Below are 25537 nucleotides of genomic sequence, written 5' to 3' on the forward strand. Positions count from 1 at the left end.
TACCTTGTGACAATAACCGCTGAGCGTCACTTCCTCTTACAAAATCTAATTGTGTTGTGATTTAGGCGGACTGCACCGTGTCTGGCCACTTCTGCGTGACAGTGCCTCCTTAGTGGAGGTAACTGCTACCCAGGCCTGCCTTACACTGTTTACACTCAGTGATCCGTTTTGAGACATGCAAGGCCCCCTTGCCCTGTTAGCATACACGGAGGATTTCATGATGTTTACTCTGTATATACAGGAGTCAGCTTAAATAAGGCTTCCATGAATGCTGGATCCCTAGAAAACTGATGGACTAGATTAGACTTTGGCCCACAACGTGGAACTCTCTTGGCATTTTAGACCATTTTAACCCAAGCAAGGTTAATAAAACATAAATATTTATGTTACTATGGGGTTCTCTGCTCTGCTCTGAAGCCAAGCATACAATCTGTGCTGAATATTGTGATACAACACAGATTTGTTGTAGCCATCAAAACATTCTCTGAGAAATCGCCTGCTGTTTGGTGAGTGTGTGTTTGTGTATATGCAGCATATCTGTATATATAATGTAGTTTTTGTCTGCTACAAGGTGCTCCATTGATGAAAAACCTGTAATATTTATATTAGAACAGATATGTGAGGCTGCTTAATACAGCTTTTCTAGTGTATTCTGAATTGTTTCTTCTCTTAATGTTTTTTTTTTTTGTTTTAGGTATCCTGGTGTACGTTTTGCTTTGCTGCGTTGACTTTTAATGACTTTCTAATGTATTCAAGACCCATGTTGAAGGTAAGCTTTAAGCAATTAAATATAATAACTTATTGATCAGAAAGTTGTTCAAAACTGAGTACACTGTGAACTTTTGCACATCCCGCACAAAACCAATCAGCTTTCATGTTCACATTTTATGTACAGCTTAATTTTACATAATGATTATGGTGTTTTATAGTAAATTTCTCAAATTTTCTTTTCTATATGTTACTGTTGCAGTAGTTTGCCTTTATTTTTATTTCCTATTGATTGGTCTGTTTTTGATTGTAAATGCAACATTTAAATATCACTTTTTTAAAATTATAAACCATGTAGGGCTGCCCTCTGAAAGAGACTCGAATCATCAGTAGGAGACCCCTCAGTCGACCGAGATTGCTTCAAATTGAGCAGTTTTTTTTTCCGAGGAGTGTATTTTTGGGGACATTTTGGAATAAAACTCAAGAATGCGGCAATTCAGAGCAAATGCCACAGTGCACTACAGCATGGCCGTTCAATACATGGGTAGTGCCATATATTGTATAGGTCTTGCCTGCTGTTTGAGGCTGCTAATTATTTATTTAATAATTTTTTAAATTACTAATTTTATCCTTTTGTAGTTTTTCTTAGATAGTTTTATGATATCTCTTCTTGCACTGTAAGGATTACATTTCAATTTCGTTGTACTTGTGCAATGATGATAAAGACATATTCTATTCAATTATATCCTATAGGAGGGGAATTAAGGGATATGTGTCATTTTACCGTACACAACATGTCTAATCTAAATCTCAACCATTAAACTGCATTCCAGAGATGCCAAACTATTGTCCACAGCACAGCCTCCAAGTCATGTGCCCCACTTAAGGCACCAGCACGTGATTTTTTTGCTGCCTCACTGATCATCGGGCTCCTCCAGGAAGAGCGAGGGCAACCGACTGAAAACATTTTACGACAAACACTCATGCAGGAGCAGTCTTACAAGGCAGCTCCTCTGAACAGTTTGATATCTCGACTATCTGTTTTCAGATCAGACTTCCTGCTGCTGAAGTCACGTGACTCCGCGGTGTTGCAGCAGGAGGAAGCAGGTTCGGGCCGAGACAGCAGCATGAAAACATCCACGAGCTGAAGAGCTCAAGTTTTGGAAAACTGCGACAAACAGAAACTGAGATGCAGGGATCATCCGTCGCAAGAAACACAGAGTGAGTTTTGATTTGGTGAACTATAAATGTGTGTTTGTTTGCCACATTGAGCGTGCATCGAGGGAGTTACAGGTTTTGAAAGAGGAAGTAAATTCAGGCTTTACTAAAACACGGGATGTAATATACGGATCGGAACAGTTCAAATCGCCTATGCTTCAGATGATTAAAAAAGCTCTGACATCAGCCGAATAAACCCTGTGACCTACATACATGCTCGTAAAGCATGTATTCAGTGTATTTAGATCCTTCACTTCAGTAAAGGTACAATGTAAAATACCCTGTCTTAAGTAAAAATATGTAAGTGTGATCAGGAGAATGTATTAAGTATTAAAAGCAAACAAAAACTCGTGCAGAAAATGTCCCCTTTGACTTTTATACTGATACATACGATTATTATTACTCGTGCATTTATATAAAAGCACGATTTTACTTTTGTAGTTGGTTTAGGTGGAGCTTATTTTTCACTATCTTTGTATCACACTGCACCTAATAATTATTTTCAGTAGGGATTGATCTGCTGCTTATGTTTTTTAATTAATCAAATGATTATTTGGTTTTTGAAAATTCAGAAAATGCAGTCACAATTACCAAGAGCCCAAGTTTGTTCTGTGCATCCAATAGTGAAAAAAAAGTTCAAAAGATTAAACTTTTTTTACATGATTAAACATTTCAAATCCTCACATTAGTGAAGCTTGAACCATGATGTTTTTGCATGAAAAATTATCAAAATATTCCCCAAAACTTTCTTTGAATTGACTAATCATTTTAGCCTTACGTATGAACTGATGGGTAGTGTACTTTACAAGATCTTTTTTTTTAAATAAATGATTAAAACCAGTATGTTGTGTGAATTACCAAATTTCATGATTTATAAAGTAATAACTAAGACTGTTAGATACATGTGGATTAAAAAGGCAATATTTCCCCCAGAAATGTTGTGGACCAGAGGTAGAAAGTGCCATTAAAATAAAATACGAATATGTCAAAATTGTACTTAAATACAGTAGGCTACTTGAGTGATGTACTTAGTTGCATTCGGCCACTGCATATTGTTACATACATCTTTGTGGAAAAATTGCAGATGTCATTGTACCTTCATGTGTTACTGCACATTTACAGTCTACAGCAGATAAAATCAGGTTATCAGTACAAGGATCATTTTCAAAAAATTTTGCAGCGTGCCCATGCACGCATTTGTGCATCTATGAAGGGTCAGCAGGCTGTGTGCACATCTTTGATGATAGCAATAAAATGCACTCTTAGGTAGGATGGCCTGCTCTGGCGACGCATAGGCTCTTACATAGGTACACCTTTATATATACCTCAGCCTGGAATTTGTTGCAGAATGACTTGAAACTCAGGGAGCTGAATGTTTTTAAATCTAAAACGAAAGACTTGACTCTTTTGACTCATAAACAGTTCTCTTTAAATGTCAACTTTAGTGCTTGTGAGTTGGATTTTGTCTCACCTTGTGTCTCTGTCTGCAATTCTTTGTCTCCCTTGAAAAAGAGATTCTTGATCTCAATGGGAGCAGCCTGGTTAAATAAAGGTAAAATAAAATAAAATAAAATACCATTAAGGAAGTGTTCACATTTTTTCTGCCTTTGAAGGTGAGTCGACCAGAGAGATTACACAATGTTTTTTCTTTGTCATCATTATTTCAACCTTTGTGTGATTCAAATGGAGTCCAGTACAAAGAGTTGGTAAAAAAGAAGTGCAGCATCATCTTTACTAAATTTAAAGGATTGTAAAGACATTAAGCCTCTGAGGGTTTTTTTCTTTTTTTGAATAAGCCGATTTCAGAGGGCAATAAGTTCACAAAGCTGAGTCACCCAGTTATCGTCAAATTAAGTCTGATCTCACTGATCTCAAAAGATGACCCAGATCGCTTATAAGTCATTTGAAAAATCTTTTCTTACAGAGAATTAGAAAAGCCTATATCTCTTGAGGTGGACTCTTATATCTGGTTGGACAGAGAGTGTCCTGAATTCTCTCACAGCTGGCATGTTTGCCTCTGACCTTACTTTTTTATCTGCGCTCTCACCAGAGGCTGTCATTGATAAAATATCAGCTCTTAGATACTGTTTATTTTAGGTCAAAAGGGCAAAGGGGTATGGGAAAAAAAAAGTGTCTTCAGTGTTTCTAGTGGCTAATGTATTCATTGCTAGGCCTGTGTGAAAGTACTGTTTTACACTGTTTTATATCTTTTAACCTGTTTCTTTATAGTGTAATGCATGTGGAGTGGTTGGAATAAATAAGACGCCACAGCGAGGCAGGACAGCGTGTCTGTGGTCCAGATGAAGTGTTTGCTGATTGCCAGTGAGAGGGCTGATGTCCTCTTTCACTGGACTGACCCTGAATTTCGTCAGAACGTCCAGGAGCAGTATGGGGCGTCTCAGGAGGAGGGCCAGGGGGTAAGGAGGAGGAAAATCAACAGATACTGTGTGTGCACTTTTTTACTGATCTCCTGTAGCTTTTCAATAATTATTCTCAGCATTTAACAATTGACAAACATTTAAAAGATAATACAGAAACAATAAGAGTATAATTAAACAAAACAATTATAAGGACAACAAAATAAATGAGTAGACTATTTAAACATAAATGAGTAAATAGATGACAAAATAATAAAATAAATATATTAAAAATACATCAATAGATCAACTATGGTCACAAAACATATGTCTTCTTTCCATATAGAATCAGATCAAGTCTAGCCGGCTAGGTTGTAGTCAGCGGTCCATAAGAGGTTTCCGTGTTTTCAGAAATATGTCCAACTTATTTTTTAGGCTGTTCAAAAAGTAAAGTTTCACTCAAAACTTGTTTAAACAAACTGAATGTTGGTGGCCTTTGGTGGTTCCAGTTCAACACGATGCATTTCTTTGCCTCCTTTCTTTGTTTTTGACACTCAGCTTCCAGCCTTCGAGGACAGCATCAACACTCTGTTTGCTCCCATCATCATCTCCTGCAGCACCATGGTGGACAGACTGGGGGACAGCTACACGTCCTTCACCACAGAAAACAACCATATCTATGTCCTGCACCAGGTAGTTTCAAAATAAAAGCTGCACAAATCCCAGAATTAGCTTATCCAACCATAACCATTAAATATTGAAAAGGTTGTTCTTATTCCTCTTTTGACCTCGTTTTGAAATCCCTCCATGTGTAAAACAGATTCCTGCATTCTTGAACTTTGCCTTGAGTGCAGGCCTCTTTTACAGTGAAGCGTCATGTTTGTCATGTGAGTCTTGTTAAGGAATCAAACGGAGCTTTGTCCTCGCGCAGTGCGTGATATACTTGACATTTTACAGTTCTGTTCAGTTTGAGAGGCCTTTCAGGTTGTTCCAGTGCAAATATTTGTATCCCCCTTAGGAACAGCTGAATAAAACAGTCATCACTTTATTTTCCATGTTATCAATGGGGCATTGCAATCTAATTTGGTCATTTTGTGTCCTCTTCAGTTTGATGAGTGTCTCTATATTGCTGTGAATGGAGACGGGGAGGAGGGAGAGGATGACCTGAGGAGGAAGATCTATGTGATGAAGAAGATGATTGAGGTCCTGTTTGGCATGGTCACCCTCAGCAGTAACCTCCTCAAGAGAGAGTAAGACAGTTTGCTGCATTCCTTCTTGATAACAAATAGATTTAAAGTCCACGTGAAAGAGAGGTTAGAACATCTCCAGCTTCTGTACTGTGACGTATTTCCTAATGAAACAGAACATATATGCACAGTTACAAGTGGGATTTAAATCAAATCTTTCACATTTGATTGAATCGTTGGCGGGCTTAGAGTTTAGTGCAGTACGGAGCTACAGCAGATTGATGGCTCCACATACACCTCCCTTACCGTTAGATCAGGAGGAGGACGAGGGAGACATATTACAACCTTAAACAAAGTGTTTTGGAAATGAACACAAAACCACTGATATCTACACACATCACAAATGTTTTTATATGACCTGTGTAGCTACATAGTCAAAGTCTTATTTGATGGGATTAACTTTTGTAAATGCCCCTGAGTGAAGAATGAATTATCATACATATGAAACTGCTTTACTGTGTTTTACAGAAAGAGAGAAGACATATTTTGATTTAAAAAAAAACCCAACACATTCTTAAGTAACAGGAGATAAATGATCAACACAAGCACACAGGATTGTAATTGTGAAAATGTATTTTTTTTATTTTACCTGGTCTTTAAAGCAGCATCTGGCTGATCTATAAAACTGTGCCGTTTGTCACCAGACTGCGTCCTCAGGACATGGAGCAAAGAGCGAGGCTGTGGAAACATCTCCAGTCGCTGCTGGAGACCTACAGCTACCTCCGAGAAAACGACCAGAGCTTCTTAGTGGAGGTGCAGTACACTGCCACTTTATAAAGCAGGCAAATTACGCTACTGGGTTTTACAAAATGTGTCTTGATTTCATTAGATTTTTCAAATATTGCTATAGGTTTATTTAAATTATCATTTGCATTTTTCACTCACCAGTTTATTCTTCCTATATGGGGACTATGGGCAGCAGACTTCAGCGTTCTGCCACCTTGACACAGATTCAAGCTACTTACTTTATTTGTCCCCTCAGGAAGTCCTGTATGCAATAAAGCAGGACCAAACGCCTTATTGAGGTGTCAGTGTTATTATAATGCACAGATATTATTGTTTAGATGTTGTGTTATGATGTATCTGTGATATATTTCATTGTTTTTCATATATGTAGTGGTTTTTTTCTTCTTGCTTATAATATGTTTGGGCTCTTGCTTCCATCAATGGAACAATGGTTTTTAGTTTTAGTTATGGTCACATAATTTATTAGTAAAACCCCAACTACCTTAGGTACATTACTCCGTCAGATTTAGAATGTGAAAATTTAAACCACTAGATGGCAGAAACTGCTAGAAATTCCCTTTCAAATTGGGTTATTATGGCTTTCTGTACCTTTTTTGCATGCTGAACTAAGTTTGTTAAAAGTCTGAAACACAATCTTTAATTTCAAGTGCATCCATGGATCGAGCCATGTCTGTACACCTGTCTACTCAGCTATCACTCGGTGAACAGTGAACCAGTCTTGACATTAAAGCTGTCATCCAAAAAATGCAGACATGGTTCTATTTTTAACTATTTTTCTCAATTATACTCATCTGAAATCCCCACTTTTAGTTAAGTTTAGTAAAATAAAAAAAAAACAAGAATATTAAATAAAATGAACAGTAATGCTAAAGCAAACTCTCAATATACACATTTTCATAAACAACACAAATAAGCATTATTAAATATCTATATGTCCAAAACAGAGTACAAATAAAGATTCACTTAAATTGTCCTTCCCCTTTTCCGTAACTCAGTTTTCTCAAAATTGATCAGATAAACAACTCACAATTTTTTAATTATTATTATTTTTCTTAATGTTATTTTAAAAATAATCCTTCTACCTCTTAAAAAGGGTTTTCTTGTATATATTCTGGAATTAATTTATATTTTGACATTGCTTAAATTCTACATCCAAAACCTGCCACCAGTTTACCTTACAAATTAAAATACACATACTGATCATTGTAGTAGGAATACATTTTTTAAAATGTTAACTTTCCTGTTAAATAACAGCTTCCAGCCTTACTTTTCAGTATGCTATTTTTCCATGTAAAAAAGATGCATGTAATTTGGATTCCCCTTTGAGGCTGGTACTTATCCTATTCAAGTAATTTTTTTAGGTCAATTAATGAAAAATTAAAAACTTGACACGCCAGCTATCCTTTAGTTCTCATTCTCATTAGAGACGCAGGTCATTACATACTGTGTAAAATTTGAGAAGCCATCATGTTCTCATTATCACCCACGTCTTTGTGCCGTCTCCTCCCTCTCTCAGGCAGTGGAGAGGCTGATCCACCCCACGCTGTGCGAGCAGTGCATCGAGTTCCTGGAGCGCCGTTTAGTTCAGCAGCTCAACAGCAGCATGGAGAGAGCTGGAGAGGAGGTGCTGCATGCCTTCATCCTGGTTCACACCAAACTGCTTGCCTTTTACTCCAGGTACAGATGTGTTTAAAAACCCTTCACATTCATCCTATAACTTACACTATTTCTTATTTATAACTTTTAAGATTTATTTATAAAGTATTCTGTCTCTTTGCACCTGTGCTCATTATAGCCGCAGTGCGAGCACGCTCTCCACCTCAGACCTTCTGGCCCTCATCATCATGGCGCAGAATATGTATCCAAGCAACGTAGACCTGGATGATTCGAATCCTGAGGTAGATAAATGTTGGCAGCGGCTCACACAGCGTAACTACAATGTGTTGGTCATCGTAATTGTGGTTGTTTATTGTCTGTTTTTGCTTGCATGTTGTCTGTGAAGGATGTTGAGAGTACATCTGGTTCTGGACCTGAAAGTTTTTACACACCGGAGCCGTCCCCTACAGACCGGGACTCAAGCAATTCAGGTGGGTTGTGTGGTGGAGACTGTGTGTTTGTATGTAGCAGTTTATCTTAATACATTTCAGTAATGACGATGACGTATGTTGTCTTCATGTTTGTCAGCGGAGAAGCCAGTGAGAGGAAGCACCCCTGTGTTTGAGTTTGTGGACCCAGACGTCCAGGTGAGAGTGTGTCTCACTGTGTATTCCTAATAGTTAATCTGATCTATAATATTCAACATAAAATAAACTGATTGTTTGGTTTGTTAACTGCATAAAATAATAATGTCTGCAGATGGCAGAGGATAGCTTGCAGACTCTGGAGGTTCCTCCTCCCGACCCTACGAGCCCTCGCAGAGTCTTCTTAGAGGTCTCACAAAAAGATGGGCTGTATCCCATGATGCCTCACTCCATGTACTGTCTGCCACTGTGGTCTGGCATCACACTTGTGCTGCTCACTAAGGTTTGGGAATACCAGCACACACCCACGTATTTACTCATTTAGCTGTCACATGCTGTAGATACAATTTCCTCCCTCTCTGTCATCACATGCTGTGGCTGTGTGGCCAGCAGGAGGCACACTTATGACACTTCTATCTGCACTTACTTAACTACAGTTTAATACAGCGTTCACAATATTTGCTCCCATTTTCGAACCACTCGGGTCTCTGTTTTTAATCTGTTAGATTCCCACCAGTGCAGTGGCCATATCAGTGTATACGTTTTTGGAAGCCTTCGCTAAGTTGGAGAAGCGTTTAAGTGAAGGCCAAGAAGGTTCGGCTGCAACTAAAGGCCAGCCGACGATACACGACATCCGTAGCAAGCTGGATAGATTCATTAAAGCCCTGGGGCCAAGTGACATACAGGTATGTGTTTTTATGTGAAGCTGTTAACTAAAGCTGCAACAGTTAATCAGTTAGTTGTTGACTATAAATTATTTGTCTTCTGATTTGATAATCATTAATAGGTTTGAGTAACTTGTTTTTAAAAAAAGTCAGACTTTTTTTGTTTCCAGCTTCTTAAATATTTTTGGGCTCTATACTCCTCTATGAGAGTGCACTGAATATCTTTAAGTTGTGGACGAAATAAGACATCTGAAAACATCATCTTTGGCTTTTGGACACATGGATCGACATTTTTCGCCACTTTCGGACATTTCACAGACCAAAAAAATGGATCAGTCAAACAAATAATCAGATTAATCACCAAATAGACTGATTGTTAGTTACAGCCCTACTTCGTACAACATGTTGCGTGCCATACACAACATGTCCAACAATTGTCTGCTTTTAAATTAAGCATTTATATCTCACCAAAACATGACTAACTTTCTAAAATAACACCCTAAAATCCTGCACATTAACTACTGTAAAATTTACAGTAAAATAAAGGTTTTTTTGCTATCGGCCTGTAAAAAAAAAAAAAGATGATTCAGTCTTTGTGATAACAGCATCATTCACAAAACAGTGCAACAGTTTTAATAGCAATTCATTCAAATTTAATGCAATGTCAAAAACTATGCTTTTCTCATGGCAAACACTGAGTACCTTAAAAATGTTAGATTATGGTAGATTATACTACAAAATGATGTTTTGTTGGAAGATTTATTTTGTTGTTCAAAACTTTAATTAATCAACTGTAAATCTAATAAAAGTACCTTATAGAGAAAGGTACCTCAGCCAAAATGACCAGCTCCTTGCTTATTATAAAAATTAGTGTGATTAATCATATGAAGATATTCTCAGATCTACACTTACAGGGTGTCTGCAGGTCCATATAATGTCTTAAAACATCTTAAATTATTATTGTTTTTAATATTAGGCCTTAGAGGTCAATAAATACTCTTAAATGTGAATTTGTGAGGTCCTTATTTCCACAAACATTTTATCCAGTTTAATTTAACATTTAATATTTAAACTTACCACTGAATCTGGTACTGTCTTGGTACTTTATATTTGCACTTACCTGTTGGCAAAAGATTAATCTAACTCACTCTAATAACCATATTACTTCATAAAACCTACCTCTGCACTGTGCTAAATATAGAATTTTTAACTATACATTTACCTGCAATGCTGTAATATTAAAGATGATCTGTCTTAAAATCACCCTCAAATTTGGTTAAAATCTTGAAAGTGGAGTAAAAAGTATTACATTAAGTGTCCAACGGCTTTATACACCATTTAGTAACATCTGTTTCTGTTCCTTCGTTTTGAATCTAGTCTGCACAGTTACAAAATGTCTGGACACAGTTCAAGAACCGAGCCTTTGCCAGAGGAGGACCGGGGTTCAACAGAGAGTAAGTCTGCTGCAGCCCCCTGCTGGACAAAATGCATTATAGCAAAGCCATTGGACGATCCTTTGCATTTTTCTGACATTCATGTTTTTGTTTAAGCCTCATCCCCTGTTGTAAGAATATGAAGACCCAGCTGTGTGGCATATACCGACAGTGTTTTCTCATTGAATCTGGACCTGCTGACATTCCTAGACGTCTCTCCCCCGGTCTGCAGGAACGAGCCCAGACCATGGTGCAGTGTGTATCAGTCAGCCAAACCTCTTTTTGCACTACTTTTGTTATTACCTTATGTAAAATTTTCAAATGTGAATCAGTTTTGAATATTTTGAACTACATTTTAGTGCACACATACCTCCAAGAGGAGCATCCTACATTGTTCATGTCTGTATCCTCTTTCTCCTTGTCTTATTTTTTGTCACCGTCTTTCTGTTCTACTCTTTTTCTTTCACCGTCTCCCAGAGAGAAACTGATGGACTGGAAAGACTTCCTGTTGGTGAAAAGCAAGAGGAATATCACCATGGTGTCATATCCTGTTAGCATAATAATCCTGCCCCCTGTGATGCAATGCTATGTGTGAATTTATAATATTTCTGGAATATGCATACGCCTGGAAATCTCTTTAAATGAGGTATAACAGTGTTGTCCTGAGTGTATTGATCTTAACCCAGTTAATCTCACTTACCTGGAGGATTTCCCAGGACTCATCCATTTTATCTGCTTGGACCGATCCACCGGACAAATGATTGCACCATCACTTAACATCACAGAGCGCAACACATCTGAGCTGGGGAAGGGACCAGTGGCTCAGTTCATTAAAAACAAGGTCAAGTCTACAATAAGTGAACATCTTCAAAGTAATTCGAGTGATTTTAAACTGCTGATAGACAGACAAAGAGCACACCAGAATCTGTTCATCATAGACTAATTTTAGTTTTCCCCTGCTTTTAGTGCACAGAATCAGTAATATTTAATTACTGACTTATCAAATTAAATTAAGAAATAGAACCTTCTTTATGTGATTGGTTAGGATAGTATATTGCCAGTTTTGTCTGTAGAACACCAAAAAAGTCACGAGATATAAGCACATACACGACCAAATGTGTTGATACCATGCAGACATTTGTCTCTCATGTGTAGTGGGAGCCTACAGTCTCTTTGCTTGGCTTATAATGAAGAGTGGGGGCCCTAATTAACACCTGGTGCAGAGCGACACAGGATGGCTGACTGTCACTGCTAGTTTTTAGACAAACACAGCTGTTGACTGACTTTTAAGGGGAGATGACACTTACTTATTCATGTTATGTCTGACATCTATGATAAATTGAGGGACTACATACAACCCCTTTGCCTCTTGCACCTTACTTTGCACATAGATTATGCGCCATTAAACTGGCAAAGGGGACTGGACATGCCCTAAATGCACTTGTGCTATGTAATATAGACCATGTGCTATAGATTATTTAAATGGGGCCATCTATGGAAACTCCAGAAATGACCAAGACATAGTCCACCACATACCCCCCCTAAAGTAGCAATTTGTTGTTTTTACTCTTTTTTTTGTACAGATTAAAATATTTTATTAGTTAGATAACATTTTCAATTTGACATTTGGGGCATAAAATTGTTCTTTAAAAATGTTTGTTAATCTTTCTCCTTACTGATCTGTCCTGAAGGTGTGGAGCCACGTCAGCACAGCGCGGCGCTATCTCCAGAAGGGTTACTCCACTGTCACATTGCGCGATGGAGACTTCTACTTCTGCTACTTCCTCTGGTTTGAAAATGAAACTGTAAGTTTTTGGAATGTTATTTCTTAGTTTTAGTATCGAGTAATATCATTATATCATATAATATGTATGTCTCATCAATCAGGGCTACAAGTTAGAGGCAGGGGACATACCCATCCTGCCTGATGACTCTGCCCCCATTGGGATGCTTGCCTGGGATTACTACAGGTAACCAACCGCACATGAAAGAAATTGTTATTACTCCAAACAAGGGTGCTGCTGACTGTAGAAAGTAATATGTCTTGCAGGAAGCTGCTGCGGTACTATAGCAAGACTCACCAGGGTGAGGTGGTGAAATGCTACGAGCTGCTGACGGTTCACCTGGGGGTCATCCCCACTGAGATCATCCTCCAGCACTGCAGACAGCTGGCGAGCAAACTGTGGGAGCCTTCACGCAATCCTCTGCTGTAGATGCACCCACACACTTGGACTGAGTCACAGTAGCCAAGGTACTTGTTTGTTGTATTACCAAGAAGAGAAAAGGAATATCTCGCTCTTTGTACACATTATATATAACGTGTCTAGTGTGCCTGTGTTTCATGTTTCTATCATTTTAATTGTTTATAAGGTTATTTATTCTATGATAAAATGAAAAAAAAAAGTTGTTTACTAGAAGCACTTATGATTAGCACAATCAAAGCATTTGTGGACTTATGCACTATTTGTCTTACATGAAGTATATCCCTTAATTGTTTGTAATATATTTTTGACTACTCATATATGCCCTATTCTCTATTTATTAGTACTGCTGTATATGTTTGCAGCTGACTGATTTTTATAACTGCAGATATTGCCCATTGTTGCCTTTAAAACTTCTTGTCATAACTTGTGTGAATGAAACACGCAAAAGCAAATACTGTATGTCTCCCTCGATATAGATTATAGTTTGGAGACAATAAACACAATAAGTTGTACATTCAATTGTTTATTGAGTCATTGTAAAAATAATTTAAATCGCACTATTTTTACCACTGACCATTTAATTTACATGTTCATGCTTACATGTTCTGGTGTGATTACAAAATTATTCATCATTATAACATCTGATTCTTATTCTTGTAACCGAAAGATATGCTGAGGTTAGTCACACCAATAGCGAGCTATTCTAACCTTTAATTTGCCCACTCGTCAGTCAACCTTGGAGACTGTGAGCATTTTAAAGGTCAGTCCACGCTGTGTAGGATTCTTCCAGCAGGGCAAAGCTATGGAGGACCGCACACAGGCTCACAGTGAGAGGGAGGAGTGCATGTAGAGTTAAGTACATTATCATCAGCCTCTGCACTGCTAACTCAGAGAGCCCCTGTGAGGTCGGTCACAGCTCCTGCAGCCACCAGGTCCCTCAAGAAGAGTTTCTCTGCACTGACGTCATGCACCACCTGGATGATGAGAAGAAGAATAAGCCCTAAAAAAATCAAAATATGAGGCTTGTGAGCCTTAAACGGACAGTTCACTCAAAAATGAAAAACACATATTTTTCCTCTTACCTGTAGTGATAGCTATCAACCTAGATTGATTTGTTGCAGAGTGTCAGAAATATCGGCCATAGAGATGTCTGCCTTCTCTCTGATATAATGGAACTAGATGGCACTCAGCTTGTGGTGCTCAAAGCGCCAAAAAATACATTTGAAAAACTCTTAAGCAATGTCTCTTTCCAGAAATCATTACCTGGTTACCCAAGATAATCCACAGACATTAATGGGTTACTGAACGGACCTACTGGGCAAAGGATCGTTGGCTCAAAGTGTTAGCCCCCCATCCCTTCACTTTAACACACATTGACCAGGAAGAGACACAACACCGCAAAGAAATGCAAAGGAACTGCAAAGTGACACGAAATAACTACATAAGGGGTCAAACAAACTCAAGGAGACACTAAATGACTGCAAAAATACACACAGTGACCAAAACAGACAGAAAGTGACCTCAGAGAGAATCACAATAACTACTAAAAGGGGCAAAACAACAAAAAATATGTAAGAGACTCAAAATAACCATTAAAGGGGCAAAACAATGTCAGAGAGGCACAAAATGACTACAACAACGAAGGACCAAATCACCACAAAGTGTATGTGCGCTTCCAGTCCTCTTTAGGACAGGTGGTGGGGCCTTATACAGGTCTGTGCTCAGGGTCCCTTTGACTTATTGTCCTCCCACATCCACAGATCTTGTTGTGAGAAGCTTCATTAAGGAACTATTTTCTTTATACAGATCTACACCCACCTACAATATTACAGCACACAATGGGACTCATGATGAGGGGCTCGTGCTTGTGACAGTGAGAGATGTAAACATTAATGCTGTCCTAGCTAGCTAAACTAAACTGTAATGGTTGCCCCGTCTGCGCAGTGAAAGGGTTGGCAGGTGTAGTTCAATAAAATGAAAATAGTTGCTACATGAAAGTATTTGCAACAACTTGAGAAACTGAGTCATAATATCTTCAAAGCGACATTGCTGTTGAGTTTTGCAAATATATTTCTTTGGATTTGAGACTGTCCCTTTAGAAATGCGTACCATTGTTTGTTAATCTCAACTTACTTGAGCCTTCATTGCGTCCATGCGTATGGTCTCATAGTAGTGAAGCCTGGCCTCTGGGTGCTGCATGTTGTACCCAAACCCTGCCAGGCTCACCTGGTCACACAGCTGCAAAGCCATCACCACCGCACTGGCACCTAGTGTTGGCACCATCTATTTGAGGAGAGAAAATGCTCTTCTACAACCAGTGTCAGCACCAATATTTGCTCTGTAAGAAACACCCATTGTAAAGAACAGTGGGTAATGGGATGATCGTGTTAGCGTCATGAACTGCAGGTTGTGTTTGCTTATCTTTCACTACCTTAATTCTTCGGCTTGTAGCAAAGTCAATACAAGGCTAAGCAGGGTTCAGGACAGGTTAGGCTACATAGATGTGCCATTGTTCTAGGATTCCTATTTTGTCTGTTTGCATGCAGCATTTTTATGAAAGCATACAAGATAGCATGAGCAAAGCATGTTGAACTCACATTTCCCTGTTTCAGAGCATATTTCTGCAGAACCTGTCCTGTCTTGTGAATAATCTCTGGGTGAAGGATCCTGAAATTTTCCGGTCTCATGGGAATATCCTCCACCACCTCCCTCCAGAACCATATTTTGGACCAGAAGCTCTATTAAAAAAAAAACAACACAGGAGATGTAGAGCGTGTGAGGCAATGAGCGTGATGATGTGATAGTGGTGTTGCTGCATGAGTTGCTGTGACACTCATGGCTTATGTAAGACACAGTTTCTGTTTGTAACAGTTCCTGTGATGTAGGCTCACCAGTGGCTGTTTGGTGATGACAGAAGTGAGCCAGTCCAGGTCCAGGCTCTTAAAGACCGCCAGGGCAACCATGGCGGTCTTTTGGTACTCGTTTGCGGAATGGGGTGCTCCCTCTGGGTAAATCAGGCGAATGGTGGTGCGGGAACCAGCATCTCTCTCAAAGCCAGGCACTGGAGCATTATTGAGCCTGGTGACAGAGATGAAAATGGATGTATGAAATTGATTATATTTTGATGATGCAGTCTTTTTCTAAAGGCCATTTCCCTTAAAGCAGGGGTAGGCAACATGTGGCTCTGGAGACACATGCAGCTCTTTAGCCCCTTTCTAGTGGCTTCTAGTGGATTTGATACAACAAAAACAAAAAGGAAACTATAGAAATGAATTTTTTTCACATTTGAATTTTTTAATTTTTTTCTGTTCTAGGTCAATAGCCAAACCTCAATGATGGCTTGTCTCAAGCTAGGCTAGTTATGTACTACAAATCCGAAAGTCTCGGATGAAAATAGAGAATTTAACAGTGTGTAAAAAGATTTCAATTTAATGGTTCAAGGAGAACACTAATATTGTTTACATCTCATGCTGTCATGAGCAGGAGCCTCTCATCCAGAGTAGATGGATGCTTCCTTCTGCACGGTGAATTGGTTGGTGGTTGTAGTTTGGTACAAAGAAAAAAGTTCCTACATAAACTGCTCACAACAAGGTCTGTGGATTATCTTGCGTATTCATGTCATGACTTCTGCAGAGACATTGCTGTTAAGTTTTTCAAGTGCCATCTATTTCCATTACATTGGTGAGAAGGCATACATTTCTGCAGCTGATATATCCAACACCCCAACACCAAAACAATCTAGGTTAATAAGTAGCACCACAAGATATTAGAAAAATTTGTCTTTTTGATTTTGGGGTTAACTCTCCCATTAACTTCATTCAATTTTTGGCTGCTGAGGGAAAAAATCCATCAGTGTGGGCTAAAAATAGCCACCAGAATCTGTCACACAAGTAAGACATCTGTCCACTTGTGTTTGTGGTGCTCATACCTGATAATGATGTCATACTGATCTATATGGGATCCAAGATGGCTCCCATGAAGAACTCCTCCGTTGCCCACAACCACACATCGCCTGCAGCTGCCCTCACTCCTCAGTGACGGAGGCAAGCCAGGCTGAGGTAGAGATGCAAGAGCGAGGGCCAGATGCTCCTCGCTGCCCTGGAGCCCCAGAGGAGGCGACAGATCCCAGGGCACAGGCCTGTTCTGCTGCACAAACACAGGGATGTCGAGAAGGCCTGCAGAGCAGGACAAGGGCTTGAGGTGGTTCAGACACCAGCGAGGCTGACAGGGGCCGGACAGCAGCGAGGCTGACCGATTTAGTAAGAACTAAAGAGAAAGGCAGACATAGACGTTTGGCAAAAGTGAAGAAATTATCCAAAAGTATCACTAAGATGTGTATTTGTACCAGATCCTTTGGTTGTTGGTTGTCATCACTGAATGTTGACACTTTTTCTGAAGGGAGGTATGCAGGAATCAGAATCGTTGAGTAGCATCCGATCAGCAGCACCAGACTGAAGGCAAGGTTCTCACTCCTGCACAGCAGAGAAAACAGCAGTATAGTATTAAATAACAGGTCAACAAAATAAATACAGTGCCTGCAGAAATGTACCTGCTGAGGAAGAATTCCCTGGAGTCACTCTTCGTGGTCACCAGCTGTCTGTGAAAGACAGGCGTTGGCGTTACAGCCTCAGCAGCCTCAGGCAGCAGTGGAAAGCCATCGTCTGTATCCTCTACGCTCAAGTGATTCAGTGTCACCATGGCACCTGTACTTCCACCTGAAACACACACACACAGCAGTGATTATATTCTAATTCATTTCATTGCAAATATGCAATAAACTAATATCGCTATCATAAAGAAACTTAACAACAGCATGATAGTATTTATAGAGCTTAAGAGTACTGTGTTATCTTTTTCACCACCCAATGTCAACAAACACTATTTTTTAAATTGTGTGTACACTATTAAAAATACGAGAAGCATCAGATTGAGTAAGATAAACCATATAACTCACGTTCAGTCTGGTAGAGACGTAAACTGATGGTTAACTGTCAGATCCCCTGTGCTCCATGCTTGAGGGGAAAGCAGTGTCCTGTACAGCTAAAATGGCTGTTGCTTCTTCCTGATCCCACTGAACTCTGCCCCTTCCCTCAACAACACCGGTTAACCATTAGCACGTTGCTCAGTCACACTCAGGCAGGAATGTAAATAAGCACGCACGCGCGTGTGTGTGTGTGTGTGTGTGTGTGTGTGTGTGTGTGTGTGTGTGTGTGTGTGTGTGTGTGTGTGTGTGTGTGTGTGTGTGTGTCTCATCCACTAAAAAACTCTACGTAAATGTCAGCAAGAAAAGGGGAAGTGCTCAGAAAACACATACAGTGTGAAAAAAATAGATCAAAAAAACACAAAAAAAAACAAACACCGGATGACACTCTTTCTTTCAGAGCAAAGCAGTACAATATGAAAACATTAATTAATTTGTCTTAAGAAATGTAAGTGCAATTTCAACAATCTGTTTCAGTTTTTCCACATTCAGTCCATCTAATACTCACTTTCATTACATGTGCACCAAACCAAACTAAAGAGCAAGCCGTCGAGAAAATAGGTTGAGTTATATACTGCATTAAGTAATGAAAATGTTTGGCAGTGCCATAGCAATAGGGTCCCAGCAGTATCATTGTAATATAGAGGCCTGAAGCAGATTGTGTTCAAACTATTCATTGATAATATTTTGCACAAGGTTTAATATCTTTAATTATGACCACAACAAGTATACATTTTATTCTGATCAGAGTGGAAAAACCTCTAAAGCAGTATTTTTAACCTGTTCCCATTCCCGTGTTGTCAAATACTGATGCTCTGCCATGCCACATGGTGTCTCATTGTGATGCACCGGGCATCCTTTAGCATCACTATGTGACGCACAGCTGAAACACATTGTAACATAATGTTGTGAAATGGTTGTGTTTAAGTTTAGGCAACAAAACTACTTATTTAGGTTTAGAATAAATGTAATATTTTGGATTAAAATAAGTATGTCTGTTACATTAATGTAACATGATATGAATACATCATGTGAGTGACATAAGTGTGTGACAAATATATGTAAATTATATAATGTTATGTTAAAACAACGTTGACTTTTGGTTTCACACAGGACACGGGCTGCAGTCTCCTGGGTAAAAGTCTGGTTTTGTTTGACATATCCACCACCCCTCCCTCTCCCCTCACGTGGGCTTACTCCCTCTTTATACTACATCAGTTACTCTTAAGGTCAAGTATAACAGGAAGTCTGCATTGGAGTTAGTTGAAAGCCTGCTGCATCTCATAAACGTGTTAAAGGGTGCATTTGGTGTCGATGTCACGCAGTGAGGGGCATATAAAAGTGATGCAACTGGTATGAGAATTTGCTGGCATTTTACGTAGGATATTAAATGTTTAACTTGCTCCTGAAATCTTAGCCTTCACAAATGTATCAATATTAGGTTTGAAAAGCCATCCTTTTGGCCAGATTGAACCCTCTTGTGGGCTTGTGTGACCCTATGTATAACACCCCTGGCTTAAAGGTTTAATGCACTAAAAAATACTGCATGTGTGTGTATGTTTGTGTATGTGTGTGTGTGCTCAGTTTGATATACCTATAAACTGGTTGGAAAAAATACCAATGCTGAGGCTGGACAGTGATTGATTGTTAGTTGTCAAATCAAATATTTACAAGCTACCACTTGGCAGTAATGAAAACTTTATAAATAACATAATCCCCCGAAATGGTGTGTTTATGGGCTTGTACTCCCTTGTAAAAGAGGAGCACACATGGTTGTAGCAACAGGAGTGAGTAAAACCAGGAGCTTGTGGAATGAATGTCCCCTCAGCTCATGACCCGCGGCATGACATGCCTGAAGGGCTGGATGTACTTGTATATGAATGTTGTGTGCATGACAGAGAGGAAAAGAGGGAGAGGGAAAGAGAGAGGGAGATTGTTATACTGGCACATAAACATACATGCATACACACACCAAAGTGCACACACACCTGTTTGACGGGGTGACACAATGTCCCACCATGAACCCGGCATTCCAGCTAGCGAGCCACTGGGCTTGCAGCGCTTCTGTATAAAGTGACACGCAGTCGGTCAGATTTAACTCGATTATGGTTAAAAACCTTCAGCTGTTTTGAAATTATTGACTGTTTTTGTCTTCTTTGGTATCTTTTTATCATACAGGAATGGAGGAGGTTGTGCAGTGGGCAGCCAATGTGATGGACCATGAAACGGGAAATGAAAAGACAACTCAGGTAGGTGAGAGAGAAATACAAATGTTTCCAATTTGTGATGATTTGTCATTAATTTCACAGTATGGCTCCTAGAATGTTAAGCATTAAACACTACTTGTGAGATTCCCTTTCTTTAAAAAAAAACAAAACAAAAAATGTTACTGTTACCACAAAATTTAAAAAGCCCTGATTTGTGAAAACCTGAAAAGCTATTTTATGGCATGATGTGTATTAATGAGTTGTTAAATCCCAGAAAACATGTCAGCATTGAAGTTAAGCCCCAAACAAGAGGATAGAATGTCTGTCAGCCTTCCTCAACATGTATTTGCAGATACACTGAAAAACACATACATACATATAAATCGGTTGTTACTAGATATGCAGTTGCTTGCAGTTGGGTAATTTTCTTTTCCAGAGTTTCAGTAAATCCTATTTAAGTCAGGAGATTTTCTTCTTGAAGTTTAATTAACAGAGAAGGCTGCTGTTCATACATTTTAATGTAATGTAGATTTACATATATTTACACTTTGTGTATAAAGACATTTTGGAAATTAATCAACATTGACTGTTTGATTACCTGATGCCGTAACAGTTCAATCTTTCTGCCCTTATACTATGATTTATTTATATTCCTTTTATGTGCACCAGACAAAATAATGAACTGTAAAGAATAGATGTTATTAAGGTCAATAATCGTTGACAGTAATTTCATTTAAAATGTAATTACTTTGACTCAAGTGATCTCCCTGGGTTCTTATATGAAAGCATGTTTTAAAAATTCTGGCAATCAAACGGTTTTTCTGCAAAATAGACAAAAGAACCCCCAAACCAAGAAGGTCTTGTTAATAGAGTGAACATAAATGTTATTTTACATGTATAGAATAAGTATAATAAAACAAGAATGCAAGGCAGATAAAGGCTTACATGCATATATTCTCTTTGTTGATGATAAATAATATAAAAACATTCATATGAGAGGCAGTTTACTGGGAATGCACTTTTGTTATGGCCAAGCCCAGCTTGCACTATGCTGTGAATTTATTCTGACATCAACACTACCATTCCAAGCCCTCAACACCCCTTAGCTCACTTGGCACATCTGTTTTACAAGCCAATTGTATCTCTCTCATCTGGGTTTTCTTATAGTGTTTTCCACGTTATTACTGTTTCTGTCATTTTTCAGGCAGAGGAGAGAGTGAGGAGGATCTCCTCAGAGCTACACTGTGAGATTTTGGACCTGAGTGGGGGAGAGAATATCACAGAGCTGTGCAAAAGGAAAAAGAAGATCAAGAAAACATACACACCCCGAGTGTCTGCGGAAATCCCTGTGGTGAGCTGCAACTTTCAGAAACCTTATCTTCATGTGTACAACAGAGATAGAAAAACTGAATCTCTTTCTCTCTACTGTCCCTTTGTGTTTCTGTGTGTGTGAGGACAGATAGGGGCTATGGATCCTGCAGAATTCATGAATGCAGCCAGTCAAGGCAAACTGAATGTAATAGATAAGTACCTGGCAGATGGTGGGAACCCAAATGTACATGATGAGGTATGCTCTCTCTGCGTGTCAGTTAAACAGATACATTTACAACTTACTACAGCAAATCATTTCTACTTGTCGTATATTTATCTCTCCAGTTGAAGAGGACAGCACTACACCGTGCCTCTCTGGAGGGACACACCGCAGTTGTTCAGATACTTTTGGAAAAAGGAGCCGATATCAACTTTAAAGATCAAGTAAGACATGCGGGCACATGGCTGTAAAGATGATGATGAGATTGGTTGAGATTATCTTCACTCACTAAAGCTCCAGCCTCCAGTGGCCTGCAGCGAGTGCTATTAATAGAACAGGGCCATGCTTCTGTGTTTCAGCTGGGCTCCAGGGCCATACATTGGGCTTGCAGAGGGGGAAGCCTGGGAGTCGTCAAAGCTCTAAAGAGCCACGGGGCTGACCTGAATGTTAGAGATAAGGTGAATGTGCATTTTATTTGTGCCTGACTTCATACCAGGACTCATGCTGAACATATTTTTAAATATACAGTTGGTCCTTCGTGTGTTTGTTACAGTCACAGTGTATGACAATGTCCACATTGCAGTTATACAGCACTCCTCTACATGTGGCCACAAGAACAGGCCACTCTGCCATCGTGGAGTATCTATTATCCTGTGGTGCCAAAATCAGCTCCAGGGACAGGGTAGGCGGCAGCTCAACACCGTGTTTCACTGATGTGTTTCGGCATCTCTAATAATTCATCTCTGTCATTAATACAATTTTCTCTTCTCTCAGGAAGGGGACACGGCCCTGCATGATGCTGTGCGTCTCAACAGATACAAGATAGTGAAGCTGCTCATAGTTGCAGGGGCTGACACGAAAATAAAAAATCATGTGAGTTTTTACAGCATGTGCATTTCTGGTTAAGTTGGAATATTATTTGGAAGGAATAGTTAGACATTTTGGGGAATATGCTTACATAAATGGCCTTGTTTTTCCTAAAGCTAGATTTGAGAAATAACACGTTAATTACTTAGCTTTTCTGTTTACACCCATTTCCAGTCTTCCAGCTAATCAACTGACTGCGGCATCATACTAACAATAGACATACTGGGGTGGTATTGATCTTCATTTTTAATCCAAACAAAAAAGCAGAAAATAAAAATGACTCTACTTATCTCTGCCAGTTGGTGGTGACTGGTCCCTAACAAGAAATAGTCCATCACATAATGTAAATCATGACATATGACTTTGTATGACTCCTAAAGAAAGACTTTTAATTTCCGCTGATGTTTAACTTTATGAGCTCTTGTCTGAACCAAGTTAATAAAACAAAAGAGGGCTGCTGTTTTTGGGATAACAACAGTGGACAGTCAGCCCAATGGCATGGCACCTTTAAACATGGAGTTCTTTTACAGATTAAATAAACAAGTTATAAGGTTTTAATAAGTGAGTTTTTCAAGTGCTGTTGGGTAGATTTTGTTACTTTGGACAGTCAGGCAAGCTGTGTCCAGTTTTGAATCTAAGCCAAACAACCCAAGAAATGCTAGTAATTAAAAGAAAGATAAAGATAAACGGTTGCTTGTAACCTCATATTTAACACAAACTTAAGAGTGGAATTGATCTTCTCATCAAGCCCTCGACAAGGAGCTAATAAACATTATTTCCAAAAATATTGTCTGTTCCTTTAAAAGATAATTATTGATTACATTTAAGCAGCCTACCTGCTGTGGCTCATATATTAAAACTGCACTGTACATACTTCAGCCCTGGCTAAGAAACCATGTGAACTGTGTTACAGGAAGGAGTGACGGCAGTGCAGCAGGTGAAACAATGGCAGTTAGACATCATGGAGACCCTGCAGAGACTGGAGAAGATGAGGGAGGTGGGACCTGATAGCACCTTGAGAGAGGAGTGAATAGCGCTGTACATCTATTCAGTGTATTCTTTATCTTTAATCTTTCTACGACTTTTTGTCTCAGGTTAAAAATTCATTCTGTGATTCCACTGTAGGTCTGTGTATTTCATATTTGAGCATATGCAATATACCGTATGTGCTAACCAACAAAATCTGACTTTCCAGGGCATGGCTGTCAAACCTCTGAGATTAATGTGATTTCTGACACTTGAAAATGTCAACTGACAGATTCAAAATGACGTGCTTATCTTTATTAAGGATACAAAAACATGCACACTAGGATGCAAAGCTGAATTCCTGAAACCTTTTTGCCAGGTTTTGGCTTTTGATGTTCACTTCTAAAGAGCCTCATGATCTGAGGAGCACTCTCATGGATGTGTGATAGTTGATTTGTGATGCCTTTGGAAGCTGAATAATATTAATAGATATAGGGCTGTGCAGAAGCTGTGTTTGAATATACATTGAGAGGTCCTTGTTTTATGGAGATGGCAGACAAGGCCAGAGCACACAGTAGCGTTGTGTTTGAGACGTCAGCTGACCATAGCAGAGATGGCTGGTATGCCCTGTCTAAAGTCAGGGATTCGAGGGGAGCTCAGTGGGCATATTTTCCTTCTATCATCAGTGGCTCAAATGTTCCTGTGGGAGGTTGGTCATTCACATTGGGGAAACTAACAGCTTGCTCTACGGCCTGTAATGTTGTTAGTCATCACACATACAGCCATTCATTCTGTGAGCACATTTTGTTTCCACAAATATTGTGCTACTGCTTTACTTTTCATAATGTAAATCTAAAACACTGTTTTAAAATGCGTGCTGTCTTCTGTTAAAAAACAATGTGTTCATTGTAGGCAACTCATCACATACATTATCAGCTACACACAGTATTTCCTGTTCCAAACAAGGCTGTGTAACTGTCAGGGACTTTAGCAGAGACACGTACCATTCACAATATAAGGTCATACAAACTATGTGACTGTATTGTCGTTTATTTTGTAACCTGGTGGGGGGTATGTGTAGGATTTAGTGGCCTCTAGCAGTGAGGTTGCAGGACAGAAACTTCACCCTTGTGACAAGCGTGTAGGAAATTATTGCGGGTAACAAAAATGTGTACAAGTGATTGCCCCTACATAAAGCCAGTGTTTGATTTGTCTATTCTGGGCTATTGTAGAAGCAACATGGCAGACTCTGGAAGACTACCCACTTAGAGATAGATAAAAACAGCTCTTTCTAAGGTTACAGAAACACAACCATTCCTAGTTTCAGGTAAAAGTAATAAAAAGATAGTTATAAGTATTTTATACCATTATGTCAATGGATGCCCCTACATTGTACACACTAGACCTTTAAGCCAGCAGCAGAGGCAGTAACAGCACTGTATTGAGGTCTTTGCAAAAGGGATAAAGAGCAGGATGGGTGTGACACTTTGAAGGTGGGTTATGTGTGTGACACACTGCAAAAGCAGCTAGCAGTAGTTTGCAGCTAACTCAAAAAAGAATAGCAACGGAAGTGTCAGCAATTGGGAAAACAATCATGTCTTTGAGCTCCTCAGCCTCGAAGCAGAGGACAAGATCAACCACCATATAACAAATGACAGTTAATGCCACTTTATGACATTGTTATTGTTTTGAAAGAGCTGTTGCTGAATACATTATATCTCACTATAGAGGCAGATGCTGTTTTGTTGGATGTAATGCCCGCCATGCATCTTTTGCTTCCGGAATGCTGACATGCTGTCAAAAACCACACACTGGAGTGGCATGATGCTGCCGTTGTTTGGTTCTGGGTAAAAATTCAAAGGAGGTGATTAGAAATTACTTTGTAATGGTGCTATAGTGCGACCTCTGTGTGGAAATGGCTGAACACTTAATTTTATGGCATTAATGTGAATTTTTATTTTCCAATTTGTGCCTTTTCTGCATCAGGTTATGGTGAAAATGCCTTTAATTTTCTCAGAATAAAAGCCCTCTGCTACTTTGATGTTTTCATTTGCAGGGAGAAATGCACATTTTAAATATTGAGGGGAACATGTCCCCTGTGTCCGCCCTCCACCCCCCAAAAAATGTACACCCATGTTTCAATTTATGTATCAGCAAGATACAATA

At 39.2% G+C, this 25537-nt stretch overlaps 3 protein-coding genes across 4 annotated transcripts; 2 read left to right on the plus strand and 1 right to left on the minus strand.

Moving 5' to 3' along the window:
• Window positions 1-1610: 1610 nt before the first annotated feature.
• Window positions 1611-13331, plus strand: hps1 (HPS1 biogenesis of lysosomal organelles complex 3 subunit 1). The gene is made up of 18 exons (XM_088086302.1): window positions 1611-1929; window positions 4156-4343; window positions 4842-4976; window positions 5391-5533; window positions 6175-6283; window positions 7794-7954; window positions 8073-8175; window positions 8280-8364; window positions 8462-8520; window positions 8633-8800; window positions 9024-9203; window positions 10560-10636; window positions 10733-10870; window positions 11093-11157; window positions 11311-11456; window positions 12307-12420; window positions 12503-12585; window positions 12666-13331. Exons 2-18 carry the CDS (start codon window positions 4227-4229, stop codon window positions 12826-12828), a joined length of 2046 nt encoding a protein of 681 aa, XP_087942428.1. The 5' UTR covers window positions 1611-1929; window positions 4156-4226; the 3' UTR covers window positions 12829-13331.
• Window positions 12812-25411, plus strand: ankrd2 (ankyrin repeat domain 2 (stretch responsive muscle)). The gene is made up of 9 exons (XM_042502010.2): window positions 12812-12866; window positions 19979-20049; window positions 21212-21358; window positions 21467-21574; window positions 21664-21762; window positions 21898-21996; window positions 22122-22220; window positions 22313-22411; window positions 23319-25411. The coding sequence occupies exons 2-9, from the start codon at window positions 19981-19983 to the stop codon at window positions 23433-23435; spliced, it is 837 nt and encodes a 278-aa protein (XP_042357944.1). The 5' UTR covers window positions 12812-12866; window positions 19979-19980; the 3' UTR covers window positions 23436-25411.
• st3gal7 (ST3 beta-galactoside alpha-2,3-sialyltransferase 7) lies at window positions 13327-17927 on the minus strand. 2 transcript variants are annotated; one of them, XM_042502008.2, is made up of 8 exons: window positions 17774-17926; window positions 17369-17534; window positions 17165-17291; window positions 16748-17085; window positions 15711-15897; window positions 15417-15557; window positions 14953-15102; window positions 13327-13793 (listed from the first exon to the last, which is right to left on the minus strand). In XM_042502008.2, exons 2-8 carry the CDS (start codon window positions 17515-17517, stop codon window positions 13707-13709), a joined length of 1179 nt encoding a protein of 392 aa, XP_042357942.1. In that variant the 5' UTR covers window positions 17518-17534; window positions 17774-17926; the 3' UTR covers window positions 13327-13706. The 2 variants fall into 2 exon arrangements, with proteins under 2 accessions (XP_042357942.1, XP_042357943.1); XM_042502009.2 differs by lacking the exon at window positions 13327-13793 and having other exon boundaries at window positions 15020-15157; window positions 17774-17927.
• Window positions 25412-25537: the final 126 nt, after the last annotated feature.

Source organism: Plectropomus leopardus, chromosome 13 (genome assembly GCF_026936395.1).
Source record: "Plectropomus leopardus strain MGB_pleo_1.0 chromosome 13, ASM2693639v1, whole genome shotgun sequence".
Taxonomy (NCBI): domain Eukaryota; kingdom Metazoa; phylum Chordata; class Actinopteri; order Perciformes; family Serranidae; genus Plectropomus; species Plectropomus leopardus.